Here is a 23,614-nt window from a genome sequence, read left to right as displayed (position 1 = left end):
CTGGTGACTATAAATGGAAGTGGTTTGTGGGTTTGGTGGTGTTCACACACACGGGCACATGTCGTTCATCACACTCATGGCACAGACAGTTAGACTATAAACAGGAATAAACGGATGTAAACAGTGGGACTATAAAACAAACAGCGTGAGTGACGTGTGACGTTACACACACCTTCAGCGCGGTGACCGCTGTGATGAGCAGAGCTCATGTGATGAACACACACGCTGTGAGACTGGTGTGTGTGTGTGTGTGTGTGTGTGTGTGTGTGTGTGTGTGTGTGTGTGTGAATCAGTCTTCTGCTTCTCTTTAGCGGGTGAGACAGATGTTCTTTTTCTCCTGTTTGTTGTATTGTCTGTCAAACAGTAAATCTTTATAGGGTTTTGCATTATCCTCCTCCTTCACCATATTTTGGGGACAAGACAAACATTTTTTTTTAAGAACATAGGTTTGTTAGATGAGCAGTAAACATTCTTCTTCTTCTGCAGCAGCAGGTGTCTAGTTCATGTTAACAGTGCTAGTTAGTACAGTCATTCATTCAAAATTATAATATGCAAGATGCAATAATTTCAGTTTAATGTATTTTTTACAAGATAAATAACTTTGAGAATTATGATGTTATGAAGTATATATAAATGAATCAGCATTCTTTAATGATTAAACTGTGTGTGTGCGTCTGCGTGTGTGTGCAGGTTCACGTGGGTCAAAGTTCACTTACAGACATCTGAAGTAATGGGTGAGGAAAGACTTACAGCAGAGCCAACAGAAACCTGTGAGTAACCAACATACAAACAAACACACACACACACACGTACATGCAAATACATTGTAAACACTTTAAAATAAGGTTTAATTTCCTACACATTAGTTGTTATAATCTTCTAACGAACAGCACTTCTACAGTATTTTTCTGTACGTACATGTTTTTTTTTTTAACATTTAACTTCTTTTTAGCAAAAGTTGAATCAGCATTACTGAAAATGTTAACATTGTTAGTTACACTTTCACTGTGTAGTTATTTACCACAACACTCACACGACTGTTTGTGTTTTACAGGTCAGAAAACAGTGTCCAAAGCATCGGATTGCTGTGGTAAACTGCTCCGCTTCAAACCACATGGCTTTACTGCCTCCGTCATTACTAAAGGTGTGTGTGTGTGTGTGTGTGTGTGTGTGTGTGTGTGTGTGTGTGTGTGTGTGTGTGTGTGTGTGTGTGTGTGTGTGTGTGTGTGTGTGTGTGTGTGTGTGTGTGTGTGTGTGTGTGTGTGTGTGTGTGTGTGTGTGTGTGTGTGTGTGTGTGTGTGTGTGTGTGTGTGTGTGTGACTGTGTTTTTTCTCTTCAAAAATGTTTTGCATGGCTCTTTTTGCAGTACTTGTGTTTCAAAGCAGCTTTACTGAAATTGATGATGTTAATGTTTACACCATCTTAAAATCTTTATGACTTATAGCTGCATTTATCAGATTAAAGCTGATGATAATAGATTCAAGTATATATCATACGAGTAAAGTTGGACATACTTATTGTAATTCTATCATTTGTTTAGAATTATTCATTTGTAAATTTGGTATAATTGAATATTTGTTGATATATCAGTGTTTTGAACTCGAGACGAGCTGCAACCGGGGACCAGTGACAGATAAATAGACACGGGCTTCTTTGGGCTTGTTGAAGACTAGTTGCACTGCTGCATTCTGAGATTTGTAGAGGTTTTATTGTGCTTGCAGGAAGAAGAAGAGCATCCAGTTTAAAAATGACATGGGCCTGGGCCTGTTAGAAAGCGTCTGATCTTTCTAATGTTGCGTGATGCAAACCTGCAAGATTGCATCTGGTCAAAGATTATACCAAGATTTCTGACTAAACATGATGTAGATGAACCTATATAAAAACCTGATAGTAAAGTCCTGCTTTAGAGTTGAAGTAGCCGGGAAGACAAGAAGCTCAGTCTTGGCCAGGTTGAACTGTAGGTGATGATCTTTTATACATGTCGAGGTGTCTGTTATGGCAGTCTAAAATCTGTGCAGCTACCATTGGATCATCTGGTTGAAAAGAGAGTCATCAGTGTAGCAGTGGTAAGAGAAGCCATATATGCATGTATGATAGGTTTCAGTGAGTAGGGTCCAAGAACCGATCCTTGAGGAACCCCAGTGACCAGTTGTGTTTGGATACCTCTCCTCCCCAGTCCACCATGAAAGACCTACCAGTGAGACAGGATTCAAAGCAGCAAAGTGGAATACCCATGATGCCCAGTGATGAAAGAGTGAAAGAGATCTGATGATTGACAGCTTCAAAAACAACAGAATGAGAACAAGAACTCACTAAGAATGAAAACTGTATAGTTAATAGATTTTACTGATGTGCATTGGTTAAATTATCTCTAGAGAATTAAAGTAAGCTATGAAAACTTTCTACTGAGACAGTGGTTTTGAGCGTGTGTGTGTCTGTGTGTTTCAGCTCTGCTGGGCCTGCTGCTGTTCGGGGTGGTCTGGGCCGTGACGGGACACTTGTGTCTTCCAGGACAGAACCTCTTTGGTCTGGTGATTCTGTTCCTGTCAGCCGTGTGTGGAGGGAAACTCATCAGTGTCTTCAGATTACCTAGAACCCCTCCAGTACCAGCTCTACTGGGTAAACAACGCTAAAGCAGCAGTAGTTATTCAAGACAACTAACCCATCATCTGAATATATATATATATATATATATATATATATATATATATATATATATATATATATATATATTTTAGAGCTCTATATGAATGCTTTTTATAAATGTTTTTGTGTGAATGTAAACTCATGCATTTAATATCTGTGAACTTGATGTTGTGTGTGTGTGTGTGTGTTTCAGGGATGCTACTGGCTGGTGTAGTTTTGCGTAACGTGCCGTATGTCACAGATGCTGTGTATATTGATCAGACCTGGTCTGCAGCTCTGAGGAATGTGTCTCTCGCTGTGATTCTCACCAGAGCCGGGCTGGGACTCAACGCTGCTGTATGTGCGTGTGTGTGCGTGTGTGCGCATGTTTCAAATCCAAAATTTTAAGCATTCCCTGCGGGAAAAGGGGACTAAAATGTCACTTATACATGTAAAAACTAAAACATAGTTCTAATTATAGTATCGTCTCAGGTTACTTGACTGTAACCCAGTTTCCTGAAAAGCGGGAACGAGATGCTACACTCAATAGTGCTAATGAGAACGTGTTTTGTTCGACCGGTTGTTGAAGCATGTATGTCAAACACGCCAAAGTTTGAGTCTTATAACCTCGGCCAGGTGACGTCACTTCATTACACGCACCTGGAGGCTATAAATAAGCATGAAACGGAAACATCCTCAGGTTAACCTTTTGTCTGAAAGGATGTCCAGTCACGCATCCAGTGCAGCATTGAGGCACAGCATCTCATTCCCACTTTTTCAGGGAACAGGGTTACAGTCAAGTAACCCAAGACATTCCCTTTCAAAAGCTACACTCGATGCTGCACTCAATAGTGCTAATGGGAACGCCGCCATGCTGGAAGTGTCTGGACCTCAAGTGTTGTGTAGTGTGTGTGCACAAACATCAAAGGTCTTAGACATGACCTCAGGATGTTGACTCAAGGACATGTGAGCCTGGAGTAGCATGGACATCCAGACTATAAAATCTAACAAATGTGTGAAGAGAAGACCATCCTGCCGCATCACACACTTGCTGCAAGGGTGCACCTCTTGCTAAAGCCATTGAAGATGCAACCCCCCTGGTTGAATGGGCCATGATTCCTAGAGGTGAAAGTTTGGCCACACGCCTCGTAGGCTAGGGCAATAGCATCCCTCACCCAATGTGACATAGTTTGTCTAGTGGCAGCCGTTCCCCGGTTACAGCCCCCATGGCATATAAAGTGCTACTCTGACTTGCGCTACTGGCTAGTACAGTGGACGTAAATCTGTAGAGCACGTACTGGACACAGTAAGTGAAGTTTCTCCTGCTCCGGTGTAGTAAATGGCGGAGGACAGAAGGCTTCAAGAACGACCGGATTTACGGTCGAGAATGGCACCTTAGGAAGATAATTAGGGTGAGGATGCAAAATAGCTTTGTCCAGCCCAGGGGCAAAGTCTAGGCAGGATGGTGAAACCGACAGAGCCTGCAAATCACCAACTCTCTTCAATCAATCAAGCATTTTTATTTATATAGCGCTTTTAACAACAGAGGTTGCATCAAAGCACTGTACAGTATAAAGTACAAGAATACAATGACAGGGATGTATAATGACGAGAGTGAACAGTTTGTTATTAAATGCAGAGACGGTCTCTGTAATCAATTCAACGATAAATCACTAGAAGTTAAGTGTCCCCAACAAAGCAAGCCAGAGGAACCAAAACCCCATCCATACAGAATGGAGAAAAAAAAAAAACCTTGGGAGAAACCAGACTCAGTTGAGACCAGTTCTCCTCTGACCGGACGCCCAACACTTAACTTCCTGTTCAATTTTAAACGCAGCTGTGTCAGATAGTGTAAATGACTTGTGTGTGTGTGTGCATCAGGATCTGGTGATCGGTCCACAGAGTGCATCTAGGTGTTCTGGTCTCTGATGAACATAATCTCTGTGTGCTGATCCACCATCTAGTCTGGATACAAACTGTGAAAACAGATTAAGAAAGAAACAGACTAATATTAGCGTAGATGTCATTCTTTTTACGATGTCACAAGTACATCGTATTTTAGGAGTAGTGTTCCCGGTTCTAGCTGATCTAATTAATGCAGCCTAAAAATCCTTTTAACGGATTTGAATAATAAAAGTGTGTTGGTGTGTTATGTGTAGGCTAAGTTAAAAAGATGTGTCCTTAATCTAGATTTAAACTGGCAGAGTGTGTCTGCCTCCTGAACAGAGTTAGGGAGATTTTTTTTTTTTTTTTTTTCAAATTCAAATTTTATTTGTCACATACACATACATACATGGTACGACATGCAGTGAAATGTTCTTTACAACCGTCCAGCATCAAAATAGAAAACAGAATTTAAATATATATAAATATAAAATATAAAAAAATATGTATAAAAATATGTATAAAAAAAGTGTGCAAAGTATAAAAAATAAAGTGTAAATAAAGTGTAGAATATAAAATATAAAGTGTAAAATGTAAAAGTGGCTGTGTGAATGTCCAGTGCAAAGTGGCTAGTGCAATTGTCCAAGTAAGTGGCGAGTATCTGGGAAAGAGGGGTGAACATGGGAATCCCGGTAATTAGGTCCTGGGTGTTCTCTGGTTCAGACTCCGAATGGCCTGCAGGAAGAAGCTCCTCCTCATTCTCTCTGTGTTTGCCTTCAGGGAACGAAAGCGCTTTCCTGAACGCAGCAGAGAAAAGAGTCCATTGTTGGGTTAGGTTAGATGGCTGAGGTCTTCCACGATCTTCCTGGCCCTGGTACAGCACCGCTTGTTGTAGATGTGCTGCAGCACAGGGAACTCAGTGCGGATGGTGCGCTCAGCTGACCGCACCACCTTCTGAAGGGCTCGCCTGTCCTGCATGGTGCTGTTTCCGAACCAGGAGGTGATGTTTCCCGTCAGGACACTCTCGATGGTGCAGGTGTAAAAGTTCCTGAGCACCTGAGATGGAAGTCTGAAGTCCCTTAAGCGCCTCAGATGGTATAGACGCTGCCGGGCCTTCTTCACCAGGGTGTTGATGTGACAGGACCAAGACAGGTCCTGCGTGATGTGAACACCCAGGTACCGGAAACTGTCCACTCTCTCCACTGGGGTCCCGTCGATCTTGATGGGATGGTAAGAGCGCACCTGCTTCGTGCTGAAGTCCACTATTAACTCCTTTGTTTTGCTGACGTTCAGGAGCAGATTGTTCTCCTGACACCATCTCTCCAGGTTGTTGATCTTCTGAAGGTAGGCCATCTCATCGTTGTTGGAGATCAGGCCCACCACGACAGTGTCGTCAGCAAATTTAATGATGGTGGTGGAGTTTGTACTGGCCACACAGTCATGTGTGTACAGTGAGTACAGCAGGGGGCTCAGAACACAACCCTGAGGGGCTCCAGTGCTGAGAGTGAGGGAGGATGAGGTGTGTTTTCCCATCCGTACGGCTTGTGGTCTGTCAGTTAGGAAGTTGGTGATCCAGTGACGCAGGGATGGGCTGAGTCCCAGGACCTCCAACTTCGAGGTGAGCGTGGAGGGAACTATGGTGTTGAACGCTGAACTATAGTCCACGAACAGCATTTTCACATAGTTCCCTTTCCTAAAATCCAGGTGGCTTGTGGTTGTGTGGAGGAGGTGTGTGATGGCATCCTCCGTAGACCGGTTTTGGCGGTAAGCAAACTGTAGTGGGTCCAGTGTGTCCGGTAGTGTTGAGGTGATGAAGTCTCTGTCGAGTCTCTCGAAGCACTTCATCACTACAGACGTCAGAGCAACAGGGCGGTAATCATTTAGGCAAGATGGTTGAGGTTTCTTCGGAAACACAGAAACAATGATGGACTCTTTGAAACACGAGGGGACTATAGATTGTTTCAGGGAGAGATTAAATATCTCAGTGAACACCGGTGCTAGCTGGTCAGCACAGGCTCTCAGAACCCGACCTGTGATGCCGTCAGGTCCTGCTGCCTTCCTGGTGTTCACTCTCCTGAATGCCCTCCTTACGTTGTGCTCCAAAATTGTGAACGCGATTTCCTCTCCGGCTCTCTCGGCATGCGTGCTGTTCATCATGCCGCTAGCGGCGCTAGCGTGATTAGCTGCAGCCTCGAAACGAGCATAAAAGGTGTTTATCTCGTCTGCCAGAGAAGCATCTGCGCTCTCCACTCTGGAGGTTGGCGTTTTATAGTCCGTGATGTTTCTCAGTCCCTGCCAAAGGCTCCTAGAGTCACTGTGTTGAAACTGTATAGAACTCTATTTTAAAATCTATCTGATGTTTGATAGGGAGCCAGTGCAGTGTTGACAGAACCGGGCTAATATGATCATACTTCCTAGTTCTAGTAAGGACTCTGGCTGCTGTGTTTTGGACTAGCTGAAGTTTGTTTATCAAGCGTGCAGAACAACCACCCAATAAAGCATTACAATAATCTAACCTCAAGGTCATAAACGCATGAATTAATATTTCTGCAGTTTGGTGTGTATCACCAGGCTGCGCTGAAATATAGAGCTGAGTATCATCAGCATAGCAGTGAAAGCTAACAGCATGACTCCTGATAATATCTCCCAGAGGTAACATGTACAGGTTGAAAAGTAACGGTCCTAGCACTGAGCCTTGAGGAACTCCATATTTCACTTGTGATTGATATGATACCTCCTCATTTAATGCTACAAACTGATAGTGGTCAGATAGATATGATTTAAACCATGCTAAGGCACTTCCTCTAATGCAACATAGTTTTCTAGTCTCTTCAAGAGAATGTTGTGATGGATAGTATCGAATGCTGCGCTAAGATCTAATAGCACTAATAACGAGATAAAACCACGATCAGATGATAGAAGCAGGTCATTAGTAACTCTAATGAGAGCAGTCTCAGTACTATGGTACGATCTAAAACCTGATTGGAAATCCTCGCAGACACCATTTTTTTCTAAAAAGGAATACAGTTGTGAGGATACTACCTTTTCTAGTATCTTTGACAGAAAAGGGAGATTAGAGATTGGTCTGTAATTTATTAAATCTTTGGGATCAAGATGTGGTTTCTTAATAAGAGGCTTAACTACAGCCAGTTTGAAGGTTTTGGGAACATATCATAATGACAATGATGATTAATAATGGTCAAAATAGGATCTATGACTTCTGGAAGCAAATCTTTTAATAGTTTAGATGATTTAACAAGTTTGTACAAGTCTTCTCCTATAACACGGCGGTAGTCAACGCCTATCGTCTGACATGATCTTTCTTTTCTTTTTCTTTGTAAGAAAATTTTTATTTTAAACAAGCTCTGTTTTTTCTTTTTTTTTTTTTACTTTGCTTTCACGCACACAATACGGTCAAAAGAAAAAAGACCTGAGGATGTTTCCGTTTCATGCTTATTTATAGCCTCCAGGTGCGTGTAATGAAGTGACGTCACCTGGCCGAGGTTATAAGAGCCAAACTTTGGCTTGTTTGACACACATGCTTCAACAACCGGTCGAACAAAAGATATTCTCATTAGTACTATTGAGTGTAGCATTTGAAAGGGAACTATATTTGTGTCTGTAATAGAGTAAAAAAAAAAAAAAAAAAAACATAGGTAGAAAACTAAAAAGATTTTAAGGTGTCTTACTAATGTAGTGAGACCTATTTACATTAACTAGATAACATCGAAAAAACAGAGCAAACAGGGGTATAAGTAAAAAAAAACGTGATACACAACCCAAAAAACACTCATGGCAAACTGAACCCAAAATTAAAAAAAAAAATTTAATGCTAGGACACATTTACTTGTGTCTCTTTTAGAGGTCTTCAGCATCAGTGACTGTGGATAAAATGAGTATCATTTATCATTGCTTTGGCATAAAACCCATTCATTGCCCACATCTGTCAAATTACATTCATTCTTTTTTCACTTCAACGCAAACACCAACGAAATGTTATGTATTATACACATTTTGCATGTCTCCCTAATTTACACACCTGATTCAGATCATCAGCTCATTAGGAAAGAGCTCCAGGAACTCAATAGCTGTGTTCCAATTCAAAGGCGTCTAAGGATGCTCAGAGTTTTAGCATGATTTCCTGATTGCGTCACCAGGTGTTCCTGATACAAATAGAGAAAGTGAATTGTTAGTTTAATGGTCAAATTACACTTTAAATGTATGTTTTTCAACTTGAAAAAAATACAAGGTGTCAAACAGCACACCAAGGTTCCTAACTGATGAAGAAGAATTAGAAGTTCTAAATTACCTCTGTAGATTGCGGTCTTTGAATTGGGACAGCCTTTTTTGCGTTGCTGTGATGTAATCAGTTTTCAAATGCGTCCTTTGAATTGGGACACAGCTAATGAGAGACATGTAAAGTGTTCTGAGCAGTGGGTCCCGAGGAGCAGAATTGAAAACCACTGCTGTATAATGTAATATAAACATGGAGCATGTAACATACTGCAGTAAAGTATTTACCTTATCCAAAGCATCCAAGCAATTATAAACGATAGAGAATGTCATTCTTGTTTTATAAAATAATTCTACAGTAGAAAACACTGTATAGTGCTGTCTGTTGTTAAGCAGAATCAGAATCAACTTTATTGCCAGGTATGTTTACACATGTGAGGAATTTGTTTTAGTGACAGAAGCTCTACAGTGCAACAGGATAACAAGACAAGACAGATAATAAAAAGAATTATATACAATATACAAAATATAAAAGGTACAAAACAGCAAAAATACAATATATACTATAAACATTCAAGTGCAAGCAGGAATTATGTTCTTGCAGTGTTATGTGCAAATCTGTATGTTAAATAAATAAGTGTTCTCAAGTGTTCATGACATGGACTGCCTGGGGGAAGTCAAGTCAAGTGGCTTTTTATTGTCATTTCAACTACATATAGCTGTGCAGTACATAGTGAAATGAAACGATTCTACAGGACCTGCAGCTACATGAAGTTTACACTTACAACAAAATACACAATACAAAAGAACTCACATACTGAGCTAAGACAGTGTCTTAGCCACATAAAGTGCAAAGTGTGCAGACTAGTGCAAACAGCAGGGGAGTAGAGTGCAAACCCAGTGTGCAAACTAGTGCAAACAGTGCAAAGACAAAATCAGTGCAAAAACATAAAATACAAACAACAATAAATATGAAGTGCACAGCAATAAATATGACGTGCAAGAATGCTTATGGAACAGAAAGTCTATTCAGGTGTGGTTATTGAAGAGTCTAATGGCTTGTGGGAAGAAACTGTTCAGCAGTCTGGTTGTGAGGGCCCGAATGCTCCGGTACCTCTTTCCAGATGGCAGGAGGGTGAATAATGTGTGTGAGGGATGTGTGGGGTCCTGTGCTATATTGTGGGCTTTGCGGATGCAGTGTGTGGTGTAAATGTCCGTGATAGAGGGCAGAGAGACGCCAATGATCTTTTCAGCTGTCCTCACTGTCCTCTGGAGGGTCTTGCAATCAGATACGGTGCAATTCCCAAACCAGGCAGTGATGCAGCTGCACAGGACGCTCTCAATGGTCCCCCTATAGAACATAGTCAGGATGGGTGGAGGGAGATGAGCTTTCCTCAGCCTCCTCAAAAAGTAGTGGCGCTGCTGGACTTTCTTGGTGATGGAGCTGGTGTTGAGTGATCAGGTGAAGTTATCCGCCAGATGAACACCAAGGAATTTGGTGCTCTTGACGATCTCCACCTTGGATCTGTCGATGGACAGCGGAGAATGGTCACTCTTTGCTCACTCTTTGACGTGAACAATCATTTCCTTTGTCTTGTCGACATTCAGAGATAGATTGCTGGCTCTATACCAAGTTGTGAGCTGCTGCACCTCATCTCTGTATGCTGACTTGTCGTTCTTGCTGATGAGACCCACCACGGGTCGTGTCATCAGCGAACTTGATTATATGATTGGAGCTGTGCATCGCTGCACAGTCGTGAATCAGCAAAGTGAACAGCAGTAGACTGAGCACACAGCACTGAGGAGCTCCAGTGTTCAGTGTGGTGGTGCTGGAGATGCTGTTCCCGATCCGAACTGACTGAGGTCTGCCTGTCAGAAAGTCCAGGATCCAGTTGCAGAGAGAGGTGTTCAGGCCCAGCAGGCTTAGCTTCTCTATAAGTTGCTGAGGGATGATAATGTTGAATGCTGATCTGAAGTCAATGAACAGCATTCGGACATAGTTTCCTTTTGAGTCCAGATGTGAGAGGGCGAGATGGAGGGTTGTGGTAATAGCATCGTCCATAGAGCAGTTTGGACAATACGCAAACTGAAATGGGTCAAGTGAAGGTGGTAGCTGTGACTTGATGTGCATGGTAGTGAATTCCTGGGGTAGATAAAAGGGTCTGCAATAGCAAACTCCACTAACGATGAGCAATAGTTGGATATAAGCACAGAGTCCTTACACCATTCCGTGTTGATATAAACAAACACGCCACCACCATGAGTCTTACCACACAGTGCAACATTTCTGTCAGCACGAAATACGGTTAGCCCGGTTAGCTGAATGGCAGTGTCTGGAACTCTATCTCTGAGCCAAGTTTCCATAAAGACAAAGACGCAGCAATCCCTATTCTCACGCCGTGTAGTTCGGTGAAGTCGAATGTAGTCCCTCTTATTGTCAAGTGAACGGACGTTGGACAGAAAGATGGAGGAGAGTGCTGGCCGGCTAGGGTTAGCGGTTAGCCTAGCACGGACACCTGCCCGTTTACCATGCTTCCGTTTCCTCGAACACCACTTGCGGCGTCCTCTTCCCCGGCCTTCAGCATCAGGAGACACGGAGGACAGAGGACCTGGTCTGCACAGCAAGCCGAGGTCTCGGAGTCCACGTGTAACGTTGTCGCTCAGTTTATTTAGTGTATGGTTTCTGAGCAGTTCCAGAGTCTGGTGGTCATATGCGTGGACACAACTGTCGTTGGTGTCCATGCACTACGAAATTTCGGCTGAAACATACAAAATTTTGTCTCAAACAAACAAAAAACACCATTTTGGTTCCGGAGTGGCCGCTGCATGCTACTGCCGCCATCTTGGATTTTGGAAGAAACTGTTCCTGTGTCTGGCTGTCCTGGTACTTAGTGCTCTGTAGTGTCGACCAGACGGCAACAGTTCAAAGATGGAGTGTGCTGGATGTGAGGGGTCCAGAGTGATTTTCTCAGCCCTGGAAAGGTACAGTTCTTGGAGAGTGGGGAGGGTTGTATCAGTGATTCTCTCAGCAGTCCTGACTACCCTCTGTAGTTGTCTGAGGCCAGAATTGGTAGCTGAGCTGAACCAGACAGTTATACAAAGGATGTTACAAAGGATGGATTCTATGATGGCCGAGTAGAACTGTTTTGGCAGTTCCTGTGGCAGGTTGAACTTCCTCACCTCAGTCAACATGAGTGTCCCACTTCAGGTCCTGGGAGATGGTGGTGCCCAGGAATCTGAATGACTCCACTGTTACCACAGTGCTGTTCATGATGGTGAGTGGGAGGAGTGCAGGGGGGTTCCTCCTGAAGTCCACTATCATCTTCACTCTTTTGAGCATGTTGAGCTCCAAGTTGTTTAGACTGCACCATTCAGCCAGCTCTTTGACCTCCTGTCTGTAAGCAGACTGTTGGGTCTGGATGCCCCTTTAAGGTTCTTTCCTGCCGAAGTCACTTTTGTTAAAATAAAGACACAACAATTTGTTTCCAATTTTCAAAGAGCTTGCAAGTGGCGTCTTTAGTTGCAAGCGAGAGCAAAACCGTCCAGTCTGCCTTGGTTTGCATCTGAAAGCCCCACCAGGAAACCTCCTTTTTATTGTGAAAAGATAAGAAAACACACCATGTCACAAAGTGGAGCATCATATCATCATAGCGTGACTCATCCAAGGTTTAGTTCTGAGATTAAGACTGTCTTCCCAAAACTTGCGAGAAAGCGGCCTTGGTACGCGATAAGCAGGAACTGAGTCTAAGATATGAGAGAACAAGCAGTCCTTGAAGATATGCACACACATCTGCTCTGGAAATTTCCATCATGCAGTTACTTAATGTCAACATTAAATCATAGAAAATCATAGAAAATCATATTTCATCTAACACAGACTCGTCACCGTCCTGTATGAGGCCGATGACTGTGGTGTCGTCCGCAAACTTCAGGAGTTTGACAGAGGCGTCTTTAGAGGTGCAGTCATTGGTGTAGAGGGAGAAGAGCAGTGGGGAGAGGACACAACCCTGAGAGGCTCCAGTGCTGGTTGTACGGGTGCTGGATGAGAATTTTCCCAGCCTCACTAACTGTTGTCTGTCTGTCAGGAAGCTGCTGATCCACTGACAGACGGAGGTGGGCACCGAGAGCTGAGTTAATTTGGCGTGGAGGAGTTTTGGGATGATGGTGTTGAAGTACACAAACAGGATCCTCACATAAGTCCCTGGTCTGTCTAGGTGTTGCAGAACATAATGCAGTCCCATATTGATTGCATCATCTACTGACCTGTTTGCTCTGTAGGCAAACTGCAGGGGGTCCAGTAAGGGTTGGTAAAGTCCTTCAGATAACCCAAAACCAGTTTTTCAAATGATGATGGTGGAGCGTTTGATGGTGGTGATGATGTTAGGTTCTTGTGTCATGATTGATAAAGTGTGTTGTTTGGTGAAAACCTTTTTGGTGTTATTGAAAAATGAGTTGATTCAAGGCATTAATGAAGTGTTTTGATGCAATCTAAATGTGAAAATAAACTGTTTTGTCAAGTTGAAAGATAGGAGAACTGTGTGAAGAGTTTTTAACCAAAAAAATGGACTTCTGTGTCACAGCGACTGTAAAAACCTGTAAATTGTGTTGATTTTGGACTTCACAATTACTTTCAAGATTTCTTTTAAGAACATTAAACGTATTGAAATAATAATACTTATCTTATATTTAATAGAAAAAATAAATGACTAACATATTAAAGGGTTACTCTACCACAGAATTAACATTTTGTCATTAATCACTCACCTCCGTGTGGTTCCATCTTCAGGACACAATTTAAGATATTTTTGTTAAAAGGGGAAAAGGGGGATCACACTCCTCAGCCTCCAGGGAAAGTCAGGGAAACTCCAGGATTCAACCGATAGTTGAACCTCGGTCCAGAAGGAACAATGTGGCTTTCGTCCTGGTTGTGGAACACTGGACCAGCTCTATACCCTCCTTGGAGAAGACATTCGACCGAGTTCCTCGCGGTGTCCCGTGGGGGGCTTTGGGATTATAGGGTCCGCAGCCCTCTCCAGTCCCTGTATGATTGGAGCAGAAGCTTGGTTTGCATTGCCGAAAGTAAGCAAGACTTGTTCCTGGTGCACACATGACTGCCCTTTGTCAATGGTCCTGTCCATTATCTAAATGATGGAAAATGGTGGCTTGACCACTTCATGTGGGTGGAGAGTTGCCTCAGGTGGAGGAGTTTCAGTATCTTGGGGTCTTGTTCACAAGTGAGGGAAGGATGGAACGAGAGATCAACAGACAGATTGGTGCAGCTTATGCAGTATTGCGGTTGATGTATTGGCCTGTCTTTGGTGAGGAAAGAGCTGAGCTGCAAAGCTGCAAACCTCAACTATGAGGTCACACACAAAGCTTATGACCAAAAAGATGAGATCCCAGATACAGGCACTCAAAATGAATTTCCTCCGCAGGGTGGCTGGGTGCTCCCTTATTATACTAGCTCAGTCACTCGGGAGGAGCTCAGATTAAACCCGTTGCTTCTCCACATCTTTTCCCGAAAGCCTCCCAGACGCCTCCCTGTTCTGGGCAAGTCCCACCAGGAGGAGAGCTACTGGGAAGACAGCCAGGACACGCTGGGGGTACTTTGTCTCTCGGCTGGCCTGAGAATGATTTGATGTTCCCCCGGAAGAGCTGGAGGAAGTGTCTGGGGAGAGGGAAGTCTGGGCTTCCCTGCATAGACTACTGCCCCCGTGACCCGGCCCCGGATAAACAGAAAAAGATGGATGGATGGATGATGAAAACTGAGAGGCTTGTGACTTTCCCACTGACTGACAAACAATTACAACTGTCAAGGAGCAAAGAAGTATAAAAGATGTCTGAATTCTCCATCTGCTATCAGTGGTTCAACTGTAATATGAAGCTATGAGAATGCTTTCTGTAGGGATGGGTTCCGTCCAAAATGGCGCTACTGTGATGTTACGGTGCCAAATCTTTGAGTAAAGTCATTATTATTGTTTTCTTTCTGTACAAAAAGTATCTTGTAGCTTTGGGGTTTGGGGTTTTTACGGGTTTGGAGTTAGTTAGTATTAGTAACCAGCTAATTTATTTAGTGCTTTTGTTTCTATTTATTATCAGTGATTTTATCCTGCTCTGCTGCATTTCAAATTGTTTTTTTTTTCAAACTATTCAAGTTATTATAATTATTTGTTAACAAATAGTAACTACTATTATGGATGTTACTAATAAACTCAAATGTGTGTGTTCCAGTCCCTGAAGCGTCTGAAAGCGGTGTGTTTGAGGGTTGCTGTTGGCCCGTGTCTTACAGAGACATGTACAGTGGCTGTAGTGGCTCATTTTCTGCTGGGTTTGCCCTGGATCTGGAGCTTCATGCTCGGGTAACACCGCTCAGTGTTTGTCGTCTGTCAGTTTTCGTGGGTCAGAGGCCAGAAAGAGTGAAGGGTCTAACCAGAGAATATTGTGTGTAGTTTTGTTCTGGCTGCAGTTTCTCCAGCCGTGGTGGTTCCGTCCATGCTGCTCCTGCAGGCCGAAGGATTTGGTGTACAGAAAGGAGTTCCCACGCTCCTGATGGCTGCTGGGAGCTTCGACGACATCCTCGCCATCACCGGCTTCACCACAAGCCTGGGCATTGCCTTCGGAACCGGTATCACACAGACACACACGTTTGTTTTTGTGAAAAGTGGGGACATCCCATAGGCATGATGGCTTTTATACTGTACAAACTGTATGTGTTATACCTGAAACTACTCTGTACAGGAACCTACTGACATTTTTAGAGTTTCAACAAAACTCACTCAGTATGATTTATAAGTTTTAAAAGGTGGTAACATGAGGTAATATCCTTATAAGTTACCTTCTCCTACATGTGCCCTTTTGCACGTAATACATGTGCCCTACATGTGTTATTATACACATTCATGTCCTGATTTGTCACAAAAATGTGCACACACACACATTTTATTAAAAGCTTCATGTGATGTGAAGGGTCCACATGGATGAATGTGGGTAAAGGAGTTCTGGAGGTACTGGCAGGAGTTCTAGCAGGAGGAATTATGGGATTTCTGCTCCATTTTTTACCCAGCGAGGATCAGGTAACACACACACATTCAGTTTACTATATAATATCTAATTTCTTGTCACTTTTAGAAATTTCCTGAGCTTAAATGTCTGATATTGTTAATAATTTTTTGAACAAAAGACAAAGTGTGTGTGTGTGTGTGTGTCTGTCTCTTTGTGTGTGTGTAGTCAGACGTGGTTCTGCGGCGCTGCTGTCTGCTCTTGGCTCTGTCCATCTTCAGTGTGTTTGGGTCTCTGGCGGCGGGTCTGGGTGGTGCTGGTGGTCTCTGCACACTCGTGCTGGCCTTCATCGCTGGACTCAGCTGGGCAGAACAAAAGGTGACAGAACTTCTCCACAGCTTCTCCACGATGCAGTGCCTGACTCCACGTGATTGTCTCATTACGGTTGTGTGTCCAGGCTCCAGTGGCAGCAGTGGTGGGCCGGTTCTGGGACATCTTTCAGCCGCTTTTGTTTGGTCTGATCGGAGCAGAAATCAACATCTCTTCGCTCAGCGCTTATACTGTTGGTCTGTCCCAGAATCTCACAGAAACCCTTCCGTTTTTACTTTCCAACTCCAACAGTGTTTAGGATGCCAGTTTTTTTGTCTGCGTCAAACAATTCAAGTGGTTTTACTGATTTGGAAAAGCTGTAGATTACAAAAAAAGTTTGTATGTGTTTTGTATGTGTGTGTGTGTGTGTGTAGGTTTGGGTATCTCCACTCTGTGTGTGGGTTTGCTGGTCCGTGTTTTGGTGACGTTCTGTATGGTTCTGTTTGCTGGCTTCAGTATGAAGGAGAAGATCTTTATAGCTCTGGCCTGGATGCCCAAAGCCACAGTGCAAGTGAGTCTTGAAAAAAAATCCTCAGTTTAGCAGAAAATGACATCACTATTGTGTGTGTGTGTGTGTGTGTGTGTGGCGGCTATCGGCTCCACTGCGCTGGACATGGCTCGCAGTGCTGGAGATGAGCAGCTAGAGAATTATGGGATGGATGTTCTGACTGTGGCAGTTCTGGCTATTCTCATCACGGCACCGATCGGAGCGCTTGCCATCGGACTCACTGGACCCAAACTACTGCAGCAAGACACACACACACTCGGTGAGAAACACACAGCACATGCTACACGTCTGCTGTTTCATGAATCTTTAAGTATTAAGCACTAGTCCTGTTATAAATGTCCACTTGAATACAAAAGCAGGTCTGAGACAAGTCATAGCAAATTGGGCTGATGGAGCAATAATCGCCTGGGTATTTGAAGTTTAACGGTTTATCTCAGAAAGCAAGCACTGTTGGCTCTGATCCGGTTTACATCTGGCCCAGATAAATTTCACACAGGCCAGATGTGGGCCGGTTCTGAGCCAACACTATGTTGCTGTTTGGGATAAGACTTTTGTCAGAGCAGTAGCCCTTTATGAAGCTCTTATGTCTGCTTTAATAAAACGTCAAACATATTCAAGAAACCTGATAGTGACTTGGGTTATTTAAAAATGCTAATTTAAAAGGGCCTGTTAAATATGATTGGAAAGGTAAAAACTGACCAACATTTGGGTTTTGCAGGAGCAGTAGCCCTAGTATGAAGCTTCTTTGTCAAATGACAAGTGTTTAAAATTGAACTGTAAATTAAGTTTCTCCCAAGGTTTTTTTTCTCCATTCTGTATGGATGGGGTTTTGGTTCCTCTGGTTTGCTTAGTTGGGGACACTTAACTTCTAGGGATTATCTTTGATTTGATTAAAAAGACAGTCTCTGCATTTAATAAAAAGATTAAGTGTCAGTCTCGTCATTATACATCGCTATTACTCTATTCTTCTACTTTATACTGTTCAGTGCTTTCATACAATCTGTGTTATTAAGTGTTGTATAAATAAAAAAGTGTTTAATTAATGGAAATATAATGCACTCTCAAAGTATGTGGGTATAATTATCTGTGAAACGTGCTGCTGGTGCACCTCTGTGTATCGTCATGCTCTGAAGTAGCCGAAGGATGTGTGTGTGTGTGTGTGTGTGTGTGTGTTTACAGCAGTAATGATCAATGGCTTGTTGTCTGTTATAGATGAGAGCGAGAGTGAGAGCAGTCACGCAGACGGTCTGGAGTCTAAACTCTGAATCTTAACATGCCTCGGGTGTCCTTCACCCAGACCCTTGATCTACACTTGACTGAGCTTCATTAATCCTGCTCTGCCTGTATCTGACATTCTGTACAATAAAGCACTTTCTGTCTGTCTGTCTGTAGTCATGTTTGAGGTTTTAAAGAACAATCCATTGGTCAGTAAAATATGAAAATAAGTCATTAGGCTTATGTATTGATGCTTTAATAAAACACTGGAGTCCTGCAGCTCTGTCTGATTTTAGTCCTTTCAGCTAAAGACAGATATGAACGCAATTACTTGAAATCAAAGCTATGTCCTGTATTTTTTAACAATAACTTAAACTTATCAGCCTTTAGCAACTGTTTACATCCAGCAAAAAATACCAATACAAATACCAAGTGCATTTTCATGAATATTGTTGAGAACTGCCTAAAACAAAAAAAGTGACCTGACATGAGCATCAACACAAACACACTTCAGTTCCTTCTTGAGATACAGTTTGAGAGACTCAATGATGAGCAGATCAAAGTTTGAATCAGTTGAAAGTTTATTGAAGTATATTTGCAGTTGTTTTTGACCTTCAGGACTGATCTTCACGTCTCAGTGAGTCCAAGATAAAAGAACAAAACACAACTGAAACACTCTCATTATGATCAAATCAATTCATTAAAACAAAACAAGAGCATATTTACACTGTTACACACTCTTCACGTGTTTAGACAGTGTGTGTGTGTGTGTGTGTGTGTGTGTGTTTTATGTGCTGGGGTCAGACTGCAGGTCAGGTGCTGTTATAGACGGAATTCTGTTGTTTTTTTGCTCTTTATTTCCTCTTGGTCTTCCTGTAAAAAAAACAGATTTCACAAACGAGATTATTCACACACACAAACACACACATTATTTTTTATATTAGGTTAATGATATTTTCTATGGCCTAAGATTGGTACCTGTTAACCAAGGTTGGTTTCAGAAGAGAGGAAAAAAATCTTGAAAAAAAGTAATGAAAACCTTTATAAGAGAAAGTTTTTAAAGGAGAAAAATCTAATCCTCAGGAAAGATCCAAGACACTATTATGATTAATTATTAAAGGGGTCATATGATGCGATGGTTTTTCTTTCTCTTTGGAGTGTTACAAGCTGTTATGCATAGATAAGATCCCCAAAGTTACAAAGATCTTCTTTATAAAAGTCATGACTTGTCCACGACTCGTTTAAACACGCCCCCACTTCTCTACATCACAGAGTGGGTTTATATGGTGGGTAACTCCGCCCAAATGTTTACTTAAAGAAAGAAGGCGGAGCTATTATTCTGTCTGTAGTGTTGCTGCGGGCGCCATGTTCTGGAGACGCTGTGAAAGAGAAACTACTTTGTGTTTCTAAAAGAAAACAGGACTAGAAATCAGTGTTAAGTTGTGTTTACTACACTGTTCAGAACAGATGAACACAGATATTAGAGTGTGTTCAGACTGATTCCTGAATCTATGACTAGAAAGAGACTGATTCTCTACAAGAACAGATATGAGCTGCACTCGGACACCTGAGAGGCGTTTCAAAGATGGCCGCTGAGTGACTTGACTTGTCTGAGAGACTGTGGTATGTGGAATTTTTTAATTATTTTTTTATTTAAACCACAAACACATTGAATTACACCAAATACACAAAATAACGTTCTTTTTAGCAACATGATATGAACCCATTAAGAGTGTACAGGTGTAAGGAAGGCTGTTTCTGCCACTGCTTATAAAAAAGCTGATGAAACACAGATGTGTGATTGGATATAATGAGAAGAGCGGTAAAAATGGTGCACCTCCTCCGCACACATACACACACACACATACACAGAGATACACACACACACACACACACACACAGACAGACAGACACACACACACACACACACACACACACAGACAGACACAGAGATATACACACACACACACAGACAGACACTCTCTCTCTCTCACCGTCTGCTCTCAGCTCAGGCAGCAGTGTGTTTCTGAGCTCAGGGAAACGCAGCTCTGCCATTTTTTTCCCAGCAACCCCTGCAGCACCACGCTCGTATCGACTCCTGCTGCACTCTGACGACACCTATAGACCACACACACACACACACACACACACACACACACAGTAGAAGAAACACACAGACCACACAAACAATAAATAATTAAACATAAATTCACATACAGATCAATTAATCAAACACTTTTATTTATATAAGGCTTTTAACAACACAGGTTAAAAGTAGAAGAATACACTGACAGGGATGTATAATGAAGAGAGTGGACAGTTTGTTATTAAATGCAGAGACGGTCTCTGGAATCAATTCACTGATAATCTCTAGAAGTTAAGTGTCCCCACACACAGAGGGAGACACACACACACACACACACACACACACACACACACACACACACTCACTGTGAGGATCTGTTGTGCTGGAAGTGGAAACACATTCATTTGCTTCTTCATCTTATCAAACGACCTTTAAACAAGCACAAACAAATCAACAAATAATACATACTTTAAAGTTAATAAAAAGTATTAATATGAGCATACTTTATCTATTGTTAAGTATATCAACTATCTTCTCATTCATAAACTCACAGAAAGCTACAGAAAGGCTAAAAGCATTTTTCTGTCATCTACACATGATCCAATCAGCCGCTCTGAATTCATCATGTGACCAGAAGACATTCAGAGATCAATGTTTCACTCATGGTCTGGAACCAGCGTCTTTCAGCCTAAAAACAGTACTGTCAGGAATAACTAAGTGATGTTTAGCTATAAACCCGGCTATATTTAACCCGGCTGGCTTCTCGTTTCCTGATCATACCATAATCAGAGCAAGAGAAGCCTCCTACCTTGTTATCTCGTTCATAGGATCGGAGCGGGTTCTTTTACTATGATTAATTATATGTTAGTGCTGAAAAGAAGTGGACACAGTTATATTTACACCCGATCTTATTAAACATGCATTTGTATGTCTTTCACTTTAAATGATAAATTCATGGGAGGCCAGTCTTACAGGAAACACACAATACGATTTACTAACGTTTCAGCTTGTCACTGACGTCTCATGGACTGTTTCACCATGTATTTCTGATTCCATGAAAAAAATAATATTTTTGTCCTGAAGACGAAGGTCTTACGGGTTTGGAATCACACGAAGATGAGTAATTAATGAACTTTAACCCTTTATCACCCAAAAAGCATGTGTTGGGGGGAAGGGTAAAAGCAGAAGGAACCAGAACCCCATCCATAAAGAATGGAGAAAAAAAACCTTGTTAGAACCCAGGTTCATTTGAGCTAGTTCTCCTCTGACCGGACGACCAGAACTTAACCTCCAGTTCAATTTTGAAAGTAGGTTGTGTAAAGGATTTATAGTGTTTTAGTGATGTAGCCTTATTGTTTAGCCTTAGCGGTCTCAGCTATAAAGACCCGGTCAGGATTCAGATCTGCAGAAGATAAGGGAAACAGCATCAGATGTCTGTGTATTGTTGCTGAGCGGGGCTCTTTAGCTCCGCCCACACGACACGCCTCCAGGAGTGCTTTTTTCCGAGAGAATCATAAGGCTGTATAGTTCTTTTATAAATATGATAAAAATAGAGACTTTGTAGAGATATAAAGGTGCAGTAGATGCAGTACTACTCTATAGGTACTGAAGATTTAACTTTGTGTGTTATGTACCTTTAAAGCAGGCAGTAATTAGTGCCGCTCTCTGTACATTCTTCTGGTCATTATTATATCAATTATTAGTATTCTTAGTATTCTTATTCTTAAGCTGTTTAGTAAATCTCACTATGTTTAGTGCTGCAGTGCATGATGGGAGCGTCACCTGAGGCTGTGTGTGGCCGGCGAATCAGTGGAGATGGGCAGGATTCCTGCTTGACTCATAGGATCACTGATTGGCTCTGTGTCATCTGGGCGGAGCCTGGCGGTGAAGTCACTGTCCTCGCCGTCAGATGGCCTGAACTCACTGAACCGAAGGTTTGAGTCCTGACACACACACACACACACACACAGATCACTTCTCATGTTGACTGTGACTCACGGGTGTGTGTGTGTGTTCCTCACCTGTACACTTTCAGGAGCTGACCTCAGGATCTCCAGCTTCTCCTTCTCTCTCCTGGAGCTTTTAGTGCGTCTGCTGTTTTCCTTCAGGTCCTTGTGTGTCTTACTGGCCAGTTCTTGCTGAAAGCTAATAATAAAGACGTCTGACAGTCATTATATCTGCTGTGTGTCCAGATCTATCCGTCTCAGACCAGCTCAAATGGATTTGATTGTATTTCTTTTGTCTGTATTTTCTTTAAATCTAAATTTTCTTTAAAAGTTTTATTGGTCACATACACTATGCGCAGTAAGTCACGTAGTCAACACCATAAAATAATAGGAGAAAAGAATAAATACAGAAGCACAATATGTCAATTAGAGGTTATGTTGAATGCATTGAAATTTGGATTGCACTACTTTATAACTTTAATTTCAATTCTATTCAACACAAGGCCATTCAATGCAATATGAAGCTATGGATTTCAAGATAGTTCAGACAGTTTTGCAGTGTTATGTCATATTCACTTCAGAGAGGCTAGATCTATTAAGTACAAGTTACTGAACTCTAATTATTGATCTCTTTCTAAATATTAAAAGTATAGCATATCTAGTAGGGGTGGCAAAATACACAGATTCTTTGTAAGCACAATGTATCAAACAAATAAAAGCAGACCTTTATACATTGATGCATATTATTAAAACAATAAGTGTTCCCAGGCCAGCCGAGAGACTGTAGTCCTTCTTTTTTTACTGCAGAAGCTGATCTCTCGTTCCATCCTTCCCTCACTCGTGAACAAGACCACAATACACCGGTCCCTTGAGGTCTCTGCCGCTGGTGGCAGGAACTTATATCAGATGGTCACTTTTTTTAAATTGCCATAAAAGTTAACGATGCAGTGCATCAATGCACCGATACGATTGAGTACATTTACACTAAGGATGAACTGATTGGAGTGGTTTATGTGAGGCTCAGGTTCAGTGTCAGTACAGCAGAGGATCTAATGAAGCGTCTGAACTCACCGCAGATGGAAGCGGTCTCTAGTGAAGTACGGATGCAGCAGCAGCTCTTCACACTGCGAGCGTTTATCTGGATCCATCTGCAAACATCTCTGAGGACGAGAAACACACACTTGAGGTCATATCAGCTTCACACTGATCGTGAGGGACACGGCGCTCACCTGAGAGAGGTCCAGAGTCAGTCCAGACAGCTTGAGCGAGCGGCTCTCCAGCGAGGTTCTCTCCGCCGGCTCTGGAAGAGACACTCCCACAAACACCGGGTTTCTGTAAAAGACCTCGCGGTGCCGAGGGGTCAGGTGACCTAGAGCAAGACCAGAGCCCACAGCTTTAGCTCTAGTAGAGAAATATCAGAGCAATATTCTGAAACACCTCAGTCCAGAACTCACCGAAACAACTGATGACCAGATGCAGCTGGTCAATGTCAGAGTCACCCGGGAACAGAGGCTCACCCGTTAACATCTCGAAGAACAGACACCCGATGGCCCACACATCCACCGCCCTGAAACACACACACAAGGGTCATTGTTTCTTCAGATCTGGAGAAATGTGTCTCCGCAATGGATGTGAATGGGTGCCATCAGAACGAGAGTCCAAACAGCTGATAAAAACATCAGAATAATCCACAGCGCTCCGGTCCATCAGTTAACATCTGGAGAAGACAAAAGATGAAACTAATCCAGC

The 23,614-nt window shown here is 42.4% G+C and overlaps 2 protein-coding genes across 2 annotated transcripts in view; one reads left to right on the top strand and one right to left on the bottom strand.

Moving 5' to 3' along the window:
• The first annotated feature begins 295 nt into the window (after window positions 1-295).
• On the top strand, window positions 296-18,001 carry LOC122334630 (sodium/hydrogen exchanger 9B2). Its single transcript, XM_043232651.1, has 13 exons — window positions 296-314; window positions 691-770; window positions 1,055-1,144; window positions 2,449-2,619; window positions 2,840-2,982; window positions 14,974-15,101; window positions 15,192-15,367; window positions 15,709-15,815; window positions 15,970-16,119; window positions 16,199-16,307; window positions 16,485-16,621; window positions 16,697-16,877; window positions 17,831-18,001. The coding sequence occupies exons 2-13, from the start codon at window positions 731-733 to the stop codon at window positions 17,881-17,883; spliced, it is 1,485 nt and encodes a 494-aa protein (XP_043088586.1). The 5' UTR covers window positions 296-314; window positions 691-730; the 3' UTR covers window positions 17,884-18,001.
• A 391-nt stretch (window positions 18,002-18,392) lies between these two features.
• The window catches only part of LOC122334613 (cyclin-dependent kinase-like 2), an 8,412-nt gene continuing 3,190 nt past the window's right edge, over window positions 18,393-23,614 (bottom strand). The window contains exons 5-12 of the mRNA XM_043232628.1: window positions 23,320-23,432; window positions 23,095-23,234; window positions 22,937-23,025; window positions 21,941-22,064; window positions 21,702-21,862; window positions 20,285-20,348; window positions 19,828-19,951; window positions 18,393-18,706 (exon numbers count right to left, since the gene is read on the bottom strand). Coding sequence (XP_043088563.1) covers window positions 18,621-18,706; window positions 19,828-19,951; window positions 20,285-20,348; window positions 21,702-21,862; window positions 21,941-22,064; window positions 22,937-23,025; window positions 23,095-23,234; window positions 23,320-23,432 — 901 coding nt within the window. The 3' untranslated portion in view covers window positions 18,393-18,620. The remainder of the gene's footprint in view (window positions 18,707-19,827; window positions 19,952-20,284; window positions 20,349-21,701; window positions 21,863-21,940; window positions 22,065-22,936; window positions 23,026-23,094; window positions 23,235-23,319; window positions 23,433-23,614) is intronic.

Source organism: Puntigrus tetrazona, unplaced genomic scaffold (genome assembly GCF_018831695.1).
Source record: "Puntigrus tetrazona isolate hp1 unplaced genomic scaffold, ASM1883169v1 S000000586, whole genome shotgun sequence".
Taxonomy (NCBI): domain Eukaryota; kingdom Metazoa; phylum Chordata; class Actinopteri; order Cypriniformes; family Cyprinidae; genus Puntigrus; species Puntigrus tetrazona.
The sequence above is the reverse complement of the archived record's forward strand: the minus strand, read 5'-3'. Positions and strand labels throughout refer to the sequence as shown.